The sequence below is a fragment of the Rhamphochromis longiceps genome, linkage group LG3, assembly GCF_057381845.1.
Source record: "Rhamphochromis longiceps isolate RC_006_pf linkage group LG3, R_longiceps_female_GT1.1, whole genome shotgun sequence".
NCBI lineage: Eukaryota > Metazoa > Chordata > Actinopteri > Cichliformes > Cichlidae > Rhamphochromis > Rhamphochromis longiceps.
Window position 1 is genome coordinate 3,774,109 of NC_140559.1, and position 12,766 is coordinate 3,786,874.

The 12,766-nt window shown below is 40.0% G+C and overlaps 1 protein-coding gene across 2 annotated transcripts; it reads left to right on the forward strand.

Annotated features, from left to right (window-relative positions):
• Positions 1-2,865: 2,865 nt before the first annotated feature.
• On the forward strand, positions 2,866-9,672 carry LOC146672559 (uncharacterized). Of its 2 annotated transcripts, none has more exons than XM_085401273.1 (3): positions 2,866-2,974; positions 6,608-8,212; positions 8,538-9,672. In XM_085401273.1, the coding sequence occupies exons 1-3, from the start codon at positions 2,957-2,959 to the stop codon at positions 9,228-9,230; spliced, it is 2,316 nt and encodes a 771-aa protein (XP_085257399.1). In that variant the 5' UTR covers positions 2,866-2,956; the 3' UTR covers positions 9,231-9,672. The 2 variants fall into 2 exon arrangements, with proteins under 2 accessions (XP_085257399.1, XP_085257400.1); XM_085401274.1 differs by having other exon boundaries at positions 8,874-9,672.
• Positions 9,673-12,766: the final 3,094 nt, after the last annotated feature.

Consider the following 12,766-nt stretch of genomic DNA (forward strand, 5'->3'; position numbering starts at 1 on the left):
ATTTATTAGATGTTGTTAAAGATGATCAGATGCTTGTTTAGTTTAATGCTGTGGCTTCAGTCAGCATCACTGTGCTGTATAGTTTTATTTTTCTGATCCTTCTGTTAAAGTTGCTGAATAAAAGCTGGTTGGTCTGCACCTCACCTCTGCCTCGAGCCTCCTTCTTTAAAGCAGCAGAGGCTCTTCATTCAGGTATCACAGCTCGAGTTGTTCTGCAGGAGACCCAGAGTACTGTCCTTGGTCCATAATGACATTAACTTTGATTCATGTCAACACGAAGCCTGAACGTCTGTGATGAACACACTATCAGCATCACTGACATATTTCATCATTTAAAAACACTTCCTGTCACTGTGGTGGTTACAGTGACATCATGCAGTTTGTGCTTTGACCTCCAGAGGGCGACAAATCAGCACAGACAGAGAGCTCCATTCAAACTTTGCTGCCATCAGGAATAATTCTTCAAATATAATCATCAGTGTTTGAGCAGCTATGATATCAGGGACAATCTAGACATGTGTGACAATACTGAACATGTCACATGACACACCTCAAACATCATGTGATCCACTCTCAGTCTGCACTTTCAGTCATGACTTCATGAATTTATGATCAGTTTACTCCTGAAATATTCAAATGCTGCAGGGTGAAGAACAACAAAGTGCTGACACATGTTTGTGTTTCAAACAGGAAAACCAGCAGAAATAAATCATCTTTGGACAACATGACAGAGATTAGTGAGTTTCCAACTTGCACTTGAATGCAGCACAGACAGATTCTGATGTTCGTGGTTGTAAACGTGTCCTCAAACGCCGCTCTGACTCTTTCCTTCCTGCTCAAAGTTCCTCTTTTCTGAACTTGGTGTTTGTGCCTGACGCTGATCGTCTCCGTGTGGAGCTCCGTGTGAAGGTAACGTTAGCAGTGTGTAATGTTTCCTGGCTAACATCAGCTGTGTGCAGCTCAGTTCCAGCACAAATCTGCCGCTCCATAGTTCACGGTAACGGACTCATGAGGTCGACCGTTAAACGCTCTCCCGCCATTTTGTCTGTGTGCGCGGATGTGTACGTTTTTGTTACCACTGTCATCTCATCAATAGCCTATTTGTAAAAGATCTCTGTTCATAGTTTAGTTGGATTTTAAAACTCTGTAGTTGGACAGTTTTATTTTGGACTGATGCTAAAATTCTTGCTGATTGTTTCTGTCGAGGTTTTGTACTTGACATCCGCCATTTTGGATGTGATAAGCTGTAGAGAGTGCGTCCAAAAAGAGAAACCAGAAAGAGAACCTGTTTTATTAATAACCTCTTGCAAATAGAAGAATATGAAAAAAACAACAACAAATAGGATAAAACCTTTAAATTACTTGAATTTTTAAAATCACCATCATCTGTTAACACAAATTTGATCATTTCAAATTTTTGTTTTCATTTTCTCTTCCCAGTTACTTCTTTCTCATTCTCTTCATTCTCCTTGTCACCTTACGTCTCACTCCTTAACTGAAGTTATAGTTCTAACATAAGAAGTCCCACCAACGTCCTTTATTTAATCTCTGTGTTGTCACAGTTATTATCATCAGATCAGACATGAGACCCAGACAACAACATAAGTTTACAAGCTAACATCATGTCAGCTAACATTAGACGATAGCATCATAAACTTTAAATTACTTTGCCTCTGATCAACAGTTTGATTACATTCTCACATCACAGGTTTATTTGCTAAGTGTGAGTCCGCCCACATTAGATCCACTTTTCAGCAGGTGGAATAATTTGTAGTATATAGGTAATACATCAACAATGCTGCCGTGGCTAAGTTAGGAATATTTATAATGTCATTTCCAAAACTTGCATATGATCTGCAATTTGTAGCAGATCTACTGACTGTCACAGAGCAGCTGGAGCAGTCTCGAATGCAGGTCAGTCCACTGCTGCCCCCTGTGGCCAAGTGCCATAGCTACTGCTGGATGAACTCGTGACACATCTGCACCTGTTTCTATGAACACATTGAGTCTGAGTGGCTGCACTTACACTGGTGCATTCAAACATATTGAAAGATGCCAGAAATGTGGATTGTCAAGACTCAAACCAACCATTGAGCAAAGACAGCAGATCACTTGTTTCTGTTTGTTATACAGCCAGATTTACTCGTGACACACATGTGCAGCTGCTTTATCACCTATTCTGAATTTGTTTCAAGCAGAATACATTTGTTACACATGTTGGGATATTGTGTTTGTTTTAAATGTTATATACCTGTGTGGTATGTGACTTGTGTTGCCATGATGCCAGGTCTCTCTTGGAAATGAGATTTTTAATCTCAATGAGATTTTTTTTTACCTGGATAAATAAAGGACTAATTTATAACTTTCAGTGTTTTCCGGTCTTCCAAAAGAAAAAAAACCTTCAACTACATGACATGCAGTTGTGTATTTGTTTTCACCTTATCATACACTTGAAGTTTTACAAATCACCACTTCTTTAGTGAATATCATTTCAGTCTCAGACAATCTCGTTTCTCTTACAGAGGTTGAATGCACCTTCTGCGGATGGCGGTACCACACAGTGTGCGTGGACTTCCCCTGCACAGAAGGCAACTACAAATGCTGTGAATGCTAAATAAAGAGAAACAAATGATCCCTGTTGTCTTTGCTTGATGATTGGTTTGAGTCTTGACAATCCACATTGCTGGCGTTGCATCTTTCAATGGCAGCAATGGCAGGTATCAGTGCTCAAACCTTTTGTGTTTGTTTCCAACAAGTTGCCCACCTCGGGAAACAAAAATGTGTTCTTTTACTTGTCAGATGAACATAGAGACACTTTGACTCTTCAGTGCAGTGTGGAGCCTAACAAAGATCTGTTTTGTGTCCCAGCTGATCAGCAGGAGGAGGAGAGTCTGACGGAGCAGCAGAGGAACATTTTCAGCTACTTGGACTCAGCTCAGCCACTACAGAGGAAACAATGAGCTCAACACAGAAGGTGACAGACAGAGCAGGACCATATGACCAAAGATATTTATCACCATATACATTTGAACATTTGCCATAACGATGTAGCTGACGATAGAATTGACACCAGACAAAATACTTTACAGCTGCACAACTTTATTAAAAACCCATCAATGTATTTTCACTGAAACAAGCAGCTGTTGTTTATGTGCATTAAAGTTATATAAAAATGTAACAGTGCAAATGCAAATTCCTCGCTGACAGTTTAACCAAAAGGCGTTTCCAGTGGAAACTGGCCGACACATCCTGAGCATAACCATGTATAATATCCACTAAACTTCAGAAGAGGTTATACAGTCGTGGCCAAAAGGTTTGAGAATTGCATAAATATTGGAACCTGGAGAAGTTGCTGCTTAAGTTTTTATAATAGCATTTTGCCTGCACTCCAGAATGTTATGAGGAGTGATCAGATGAACTGCATCGTCCTTCTTTGCCATGAAAACGAACTTAATCCCCAAAAAGCCTTACCACTCCATTTCATTGCTGTCATCAAAGGACCTGCTGAGACCATTTCAGTGATCGTCTTCTTAACTCAGGTGAGAATGTTGGCGAGCACGAGGCTGGAGATCATCATGGCTGTATCCCGATTCAGGTTCTGCAGCTTTAAAGTCCTCAAGGGCCGCGTACTCAAAGACCGCTAAGGCCGAAGTGCGAGGCTCGTAGGCTCGTGAAATGGGACGTCTAGCCTCCGTCGCGCTGCCCAGGTTGCCTAGCAACCATGATACTAACAGCTGGAAACGTTTCATACAGCTTTGTTTGACAGAAATGAAGGAGAACATATTTAGTTCATTTGTTTCTACATGAGCTCTGTGTGATTTGATGAGTATCTGAGGCTGAGACCACAGGACTGTGAAACATGATTGTTGGGCTTCATTTCTGTGCTGAACAGTCGTTTAAGATTAGCTGTAAATAACAATTAGCTGATGTTGTTCATGAGACTAAAGTCATCTCACTGTGGTAATGTAAATATAATATGGCCAATATTATAGTTATTATATTAATCACTTCACTCACAGACAAGTATCTGTGACAGTGTGTATATAGATGTGTCATATATAAGAGACAAATATTGTTCTTTTAATATGTTGGTACTAAATGTGGCTCAATGCTTACATATATGTGTAAAAAGCAAATGTAGGAGCTGTGATAACTGTGTCTGATAGAATGAAGAGTAGACTGATATATGAAATATTCCTTTATTGGGTGAGAAAATCAGACCATGTCATAACTGCTTTAAGTCACACAGAATAGATATCAGAGCCTTAAACAGGCTGACTTCTGCTAAATGGGTCAAACTGGGCAGAAAGTCTACAAACACATAACATCCTTATAGAATATGATGTAACACTATAGATCAACTTAGCTCAGAATATATAAAGCATATAAACAGTTACAGCAATATGATGCAACAAACACAGCAGCTACTGATCCAAAATACTCAAAGCTTCATAGAACTGAAACCAACATTTATTTTTAGCTCCATCCTGCTGCTGATACAGACTTTAGGTTTCTGAACATTAAACTTGTTGCTTCCTTTCATAGTGTGTAACTTGAAGGCCCTGAGTACTTTCTCCCACACTGGAAACACTGGGATGATCACATTATTTGAACATTACCTAATAAGACTGATTCAGCACAGACAGTTATGTTAAACTTTCCTAGCAGTCCTTCACAAACAGGGAACAGTCTGTCTATTCTCTCCATCTGTCAGCTGCTGCTGGCTCTTCCTCCTCCTCTTCCTCACACACTGCTGAGTTTGTCCTGGTGGATCATCAGGGCTGCAAAGCCTCACAGATGATGTGCAGCAGTGGCTCCCTCAGTCTGTCCTCACTCTGGACACTTGCAGTCGTCACACATGGAAATCAAATGTGTGATAAGCTGCAGGATTCAAACACAAGTGTAACTTATAAACACATGTTCATACTTTTATTCCACAATCAGAGAGAAAGAAACAGAGAGAGAGTGCAGGACAGACAGACAGGTGACAGTCTCAGGTGTACACACTGCTACACAACAGCACCAGAGAAGCAGGATTTAGTGTTTGTGTTATTACGAGTGTAAACAAGAAGAGTTCCAGATGGTGCAGTGGACACATGTGTGACTGCTGTGATTAAAGCATCTTTCTTTCAGCTTAACGAGTGAACCGTCAGCTCGTTCAAACACACGTTAAAGTGCGTTTGGCTCGACACCACCGAACAGAGGCAGCAATATAACACAGCTAACATTAACAGTGCAGTGAATCCTGCTTGTGCCGTGATGTTCAGGACTGCAAACCGAGCAGCATCACTGACTTTCAGCTTGTTGTGTTTGTGGATATATGACTGACTTTAATTATCCACAAAATCATCACATTCTCTGTCAGATTAAGGTCGACTATTGAACGGCGTATATTTTAAAGGCTTTAAAACCAAGTTAACGCTGAAAGTACAAACATCACTAATGTCACATAACTCTGCCGACAAGGCATAGCTATGGCTATGAAATGCTCTTTGTGTATCACTTCTTCATTATGAAAGATGTCATTAATGCACTAGTAATGTCTCATCTGGAGTATTGTTCAATCATTTGGTCAGCAGCTAATAAGACAGATCTTAACAGACTTCAGTTAGTCCAGAATAAGGCGTCCAGATTAGTGTGAAGATGTTCATACTATACTAATATTGATCAAATGCATAATAAACTTTCTTGGCTTCCTGTACAGGCTAAAATATTCTATGGCTTACTTGTAGTTCTAAAGAAAGCAATTCTGTTAAACACACCACATTTATTCTGCTCAGCTGCAGTATCCAGATGAAATACATCATCATATTACACAGTTTTCAACAAACTGCAATTTAGTAAATGCTCGAGTTAAAAGTAACGTTTTGTAAAACTGTTACATTTAGAGCAACTTTTAAGTGGAATAAGTTGCCTTAAAAAATTAGAGAATCATTCAAAACTTCAATGAACACTTAAAAGCCGATTTACAGAGCTTTTAGTTGTTGTAAATATTGTAAGACATGATTTCTTTTTGAAATTTGTGTAATGTGCCTCAATGTTATTGATATTATTATTATTATTATTGATTGCTTATGTTTGAACAATTGTGAAACCTCACTGTGGATGTAAGAGTGAAATTATGTGGATATCTTGAATCCACTTTATTGTGTAATATTTTATGTAAGTATTTGATGGAAGACGAGCAACATCTGTTGTGGAAGCTAACGGGGTTCCTTTAGAATAAACAAACATAGGATTTATTATCACTGAATAATTCTGTATAAATCTATACAAATTATAGAAATATGTAATAGGAAACAACAAAATAATCTAAATTATAAAATAGTGTGTGTGTGTGTGTGTGTGTGTGTGTGTGTGTGTGTGTGTGTGTGTGTGTGTGTGTGTGTGCATGATTTTAGTGTTTGAACAGTCATGAATTATCTTTAACAGCAGGTTGGATGTAATGTGTTAGAACTACCAGCAGGTGGGGATAAGAGACCTTTAAGGTGTTTGGTGCCACGCTCCACCTTCAGGTTTAAAACTAGTGTTAATGGAGTTTGAAGGTTGAGTTTGTTCCACGACTGCATTTCACTCACTGCCTCTGTTTGTATCTCTGTCACTGCAGGACCAACATGGAGCCAGAAGTCAGCGCTCTCAGGAGGCCGACAAACCTCACAGAAGAAAGGGAGAGAAAAAACACACCTGTGACGAGTGTGGGAAGGGTTTTACTCTGAAGGCTTCACTAAAACAGCATCAGGTCATCCACACTGGAGAGAGACCGTTCAGCTGTGACTTGTGTGGAAAGTCTTTTTCCTTGAAGGGTTCCCTAAAAACACACCAACTCATCCACAGTGGAGTTAAAGCGTACAGCTGTGATCATTGTGGGAGAGCTTTTACTCACAGTAGCCACTTACAGAAGCATCTAGTTACCCACTCTGGAATTAAGGCATACAGCTGTGACGTGTGTGGGAAGGGTTTTACTGTGAGGGCTTCACTAAAACGGCATCAGGTCATCCACACTGGAGAGAGACCGTTCAGCTGTGACTTGTGTGGAAAGTCTTTTTCCTTGAAGGGTTCCCTAAAACAACACCAACTCATCCACAGTGGAGTTAAAGCGTACAGCTGTGATCAGTGTGGCAGAGCTTTTACTCACAGTAGCAGCTTACAGAGTCATCTAGTTACCCACTCTGGATTTAAGCCATACAGCTGTGACGAGTGTGGGAAGGGTTTTACTCAGAAGGCTTCACTAAAACAGCATCAGGTCATCCACACTGGAGAGAGACCGTTCAGCTGTGACTTGTGTGGAAAGTCTTTTTCCTTGAAGGGTTCCCTAAAACAACACCAACTCATCCACAGTGGAGTTAAAGCGTACAGCTGTGATCAGTGTGGCAGAGCTTTTACTCAAAGTAGCAGCTTACAGAGTCATCTAGTTACCCACTCTGGATTTAAGCCATACAGCTGTGACGAGTGTGGGAAGGGTTTTACTCTGAAGGCTTCACTAAAACAGCATCAGGTCATCCACACTGGAGAGAGACCGTTCAGCTGTGACTTGTGTGGAAAGTCTTTTTCCTTGAAGGGTTCCCTAAAACAACACCAACTCATCCACAGTGGAGTTAAAGCGTACAGCTGTGATCAGTGTGGCAGAGCTTTTACTGACAGTAGCAGCTTACAGAGTCATCTAGTTACCCACTCTGGAATTAAGCCATACAGCTGTGACGAGTGTGGGAAAGGTTTTACTGAGAAGGCTTCACTAAAACAGCATCAGGTCATCCACACTGGAGAGAGACCGTTCAGCTGTGACTTGTGTGGAAAGTCTTTTTCCTTGAAGGGTTACCTAAAACAACACCAACTCATCCACAGTGGAGTTAAAGCGTACAGCTGTGATCAGTGTGGCAGAGCTTTTACTCACAGTAGCAGCTTACAGAGTCATCTAGTTACCCACTCTGGAATTAAGCCATACAGCTGTGACATCTGTGGAAAAACTTTCAGCCGGAGAGGGAGCCGAAATACACACCTACGCATTCACACCAGACATGATGTGTACTGCTGTGAACAGTGTGGCAAATACTTTACAACAGACGCAGACTTACAACGACACATGTTTACCCACACTGAGGAGAGACCTTATCAATGTGACCTGTGTGAGAAGACTTTTAAATCTCCACGTTACCTGAGACGACACCAACAGATCCACACCAGAAAGAGACTCTACAAGTGCAGCTACTGTGAGGTATGTATTTATATTGTTATCTTGTCATTTTAGCCTGACTGTTTGGAACAACTCTGCTCATTAAACTGTGTTAGCATGTTAGCAATTCTACTGCATGGAAAAGCAGCTCTGAGTGATTATTCAGATTTTCCTTTCAGTTATGATTTTAGTATTACTGTAGTATTATGGTGGTAGTATTGTAGTTATTGCAGCCCAGTAAACTGAGTGTGTTAACTGAAACAGTCAAATGTAGTTGGACGTCTGCAGAGATGCTCTTTATTTCAGGCGACGTTCAGGATACAAATGTTGAAGGACTGACTTACACGGTCTTTGTGTCTTTGTTTAGAAGCAGAGCGACACAGATGGATCCAGTTCTCAACCCTGTCATCACTGTGGTGGTGGGAAAGACTTTCATTGTGACCTCTGTGGAAAAACTTTCAGTCGGCAAAAGACCCTAAAAAGACATCAACGTAGACACACTGGAGACAAACTGAAATACTGCAAAGAATGTGGGAGAAGCTTCACCACATCGGATCACTTAAAACAACATGAACTGATTCACAGTGGGGTTAAAAAGCACCTCTGTGATCAGTGTGGGTCATCCTTCACCACTGCAAGTCAGCTTAAAACACACAAAGGAGTCCACACAGGAGAGAAACCACACAAGTGCAGACACTGTGAGAGAAGCTTCTCACAGTCAGGTAATCGTAACATTCATGAACGTGCACACATGGAAGGAAACTACAGCTGTGACCAGTGTGACAAGAGCTTCAGGAATCTCAGATCATACTCTGCACACAAACGATCCCACGTTACTAATAAACTGTTTCACTGTTACCAATGTGCCCAAACATTCACCTCATTGTCTGCTCTGTGCAAACATCAGCGCGATCACTCAGGGCTGAAATCACTCCCATCACTGGATCACAGTGAATCTGAAGACACAGAAAGATCCTCTGGTTTCTGTGTCAGACTCAAAAAGCTTGAGATCAGGCTCCACAGAGTTCAGATAGAATCATTTAAACTTGTGTTGAACTGAACTGGTTGCTGGGCTGAACTTCTACATAATACAGATCTACATGGGATCTTCTTTTCTGTTGTTTTACTGAGTCAGTTTTGTCCTTTTTTCTCTGTCCTGGTTTTGCTCGTCTGTAAATGATTGAAACTCAGTCAAATAGTTCATTGTTCTCCAGCAAAACGTTTTGGAAACTCATGTTTAACCTTTAAAACTCTGACATGTTTTAGCACACAAGGCTTCATCGGGGAGTTCACTCATGATTGGACCATGAGAACAAAGGTTTTTAGTTCTTTCAAAGAGAGTCTTGGAGATGTTTGATGTTTCTGTTTTTCTGAAACCACCTGAAAGAAAAACTATTTTTCTTGCTTTATGTAGTGTGGAAGTTTTTAATGTTTCTTCATCTGTGATGTTCTTGAATGTGTTCACGTGAAGATGGTACAAATAAACTGTCCTTTCAGCTTTAGCTCCTAATTTATTCATTATTTATGGATGTAGCACAGCAGCCGTCTCTTGATTAACACATGGAGGGCTCGGGATCTGATGGTGTCGTCTCCCTAATTTGCCCACTCAGTAAATCTCACTCATGGCCAAGAAATTGAAATAAACCTTGTTTCCCTGCTGGATAGTGATCCACTGTAACTCTGCTCCTCCTTCCTGTTTAGGATTTCTGTGGCTGAAGTAAAATTCCCTCCATCCATCACTTATCCCAGCTAACCCAAAGTGAAATAAAGTTTTGCTGGTCTTAAAAAAGCATTACAATAATGGGCATTACCAATGCAAACTGAATGATACAGAAGATGAAAGAAGAGACTTTGATCAGTTAATAAAGCTCATGATCTGGATTCATTGTGGCTGCTACACAGATACTTCTGGGTCACTTCTCTCAGTTAGGAACCTTCCTCACCAAACTGACTGTTGGACCACACCCCTGGTTTCATGAGAAATTGTTTCAGCCATGATTTCTCTTCCTGTATTTCAGAGTAAAGACTGAAGTGACAAATGGAAGCATGTTTAAAAAACACAATGTGAGAGAGACGTTGAGGTCCTTAGAAGTTACCCTGGGTTTTTCTGTCACCCTGCTAGATGTTACACACCTTGTTATTGGACTGATTTCTACTGCTGGACTACTCCTGCGGAGAGTAACAATACTCTTACTAATTAGCTCCCTTTCACACCTTTGGGGATATTTATTTCTGTGTTTGCAGCGCTGTGAGCCAGAACAGCGAGAGAAAAATCTGCAACAGCGACGAGCCGAATGCTTACGTGAATCGCAGCAGCTGCACATGTGCTACGCTGAATTAGAGGATATCTTTGCTCTGGATTTCTATTTCTACTTTTTCATTTCTATATGATTCTTCTTGCATCTAAACAAAGATGATTCAATTTGCTAAATGTTGATGGCTCTTCGTGCTCAGGTGTAAATGAGACGTAATATTTGCTCTTGGTTTGGTTCTCCTGTACAGAACCTTGCAGTACAACAGAAACCTAAAAACATTATTTGTAGTTGTTATTCTTAGTTGTTCTGCTGCCTAAATACCACAGGGTCTGATTATGAAGTTATTGAGCTGCACATACGTTACGCTCTGCTTAAGTTCGAGGTCACAGCGTATGTAGAGCAGCTGGAACATAATGAAGTCTACAAGGTTAAAGTTTTCTCTTCAGTTATTGTTCTTTCTGCTGCTTGGTTTGATGGATCTGAGAGCTTTTGTTTTTATTATTGTTATTATAATCATCATTAATATTTTACTCTCTAGAAGCTTTAAAATAGTGTTTGTGTTTGAAAAAATTGATTTAAGAATTGAACAGAAACATCTGTCCTTCTGAAAATCGCCCAAAGGCACGGAGACAAAGTCAAAGGATGCAACCTGTAACTTTCTCTTCCTTCATGTCAGGACCATCATCCATGATTTATATAAAATGCATATAGCAACAGTAGCACTTTAGTTTGGACTTCATGATTTCTGTAACTGGAAAATATTATTTTGTTTAAAGACAGAAGTGACCGCATAGTTGCAACATCAAAGGGAAATATTAATTAATTAGCATCAAGTATATTTGTTGCTTAAGCGTTTGCACTATAACTTAAGTAGGATTATAACTTTTAAGGAAGGAAAGATTTCAGATATTTAGTTCACTGTTTCAGTTATTTTATATGAAATTAAAACATTTACGTTGGTCAAATATGATGCTCTAAATCAAATAAAAGTTTGAAAATAAATGATGTATTTTTAAATGCTGCAACAAATGTTCACAAAAAGTAACTATAATTAAAACCAGTTAAACAAAATCAAATGTTTGAATCATGCTTAACCAAATGCCAGGCTGGAGAGCTGAACCTAAAGTATACGTAGAAAGATTTCAACATCTGAGCAGTTTTTAATGTTTTTATCACATATAAATGTCACAGCAGTGGGTCCTGGCCCAATGCTTTGTGTTTTTGCTTTTCTTTGACTCTTGTTTTTCTTGGTTTTTGTTCTTCTTATTTATCAGGCTCTCAGTAATCTTAGTTCTCCCTCCCTCAGTGTTCATTTCAGCCTGTGTTTAGTTTCTGTTCCCGTGTCCCACGTTTCATCGTTTCATGTCGAGTCAGCCCTGTCTCTCTGTTTCCTGTGTCTCCCCAGTCAGCCCCGCCTCCCTCGGGCACTCATGTGTGATACAGAGTAATAAACCTGACTACATTTGCTACACTCTCTTTATTACCTGTTACTTTAAAATTCATACACTAATTATGTCTGCCCATCTCTCTAATGTGAAGGTCAAAGGTCAACATCCCAGTGGCATAAGAATAATCCCAAAGGGGCAAAGGGAGTGGTTAATTTAGCATATTTAGCATTAAGGGTACAGCAAGGATATACTTTTACTTATTGTGGCAGGGGTGTGGTCTCTGGCCTGCTGCAGTGGAGGCTGGTGGCGGGACGTTGGACGGCACAGGTGAGGGTGATGGAGCTCATGACTCTCCCCTTTATAGTGACAGAGGAGACCAGCGTGGGGGAAGCGTGTAGTGGAGGAAGCCGAGGAGAGAGCTGGTTTCTGGCTACAAAGACGGCGTCAAACCAGAAAATATTGCTTGTGGTCAAATAATGTGTAATAATAATGAAATAAATAGGCCATTGGGAAAAACTTGATTTTGAAATAAAGACTGACTTTGAAAAAAAGGACATTTGGATTAAAAACGGCTGGGAATAAATAAAATGCCTCAGGAATAATCTCTGTTATTGTGAAAAATAATGATCATGAAATAATATTTCACAATAATAAGTAAATTTATATAGCAGAATGCAATATATTTCACAATAATGAGCTTCTTTTCAAAATGTGTTCAATTATTTCACAATATCATTCTCACATTACATATCTGTGTCTTACTTATTCACATAGTTATTTATTTCATCATGACTTATTTATTTAATTTTGAACACTTTGGAGTTCCATATGGTTGTAGTGGGCTTGTAATGTAAATGTGTCTGATTATGTCACGGTTTGCGGGGCAAGCCGTGTGGATTTGTAGTGAGGATCCAAAAGGCGGCAGCTCTGGTGCAGGTGAGTGTTTATTACAG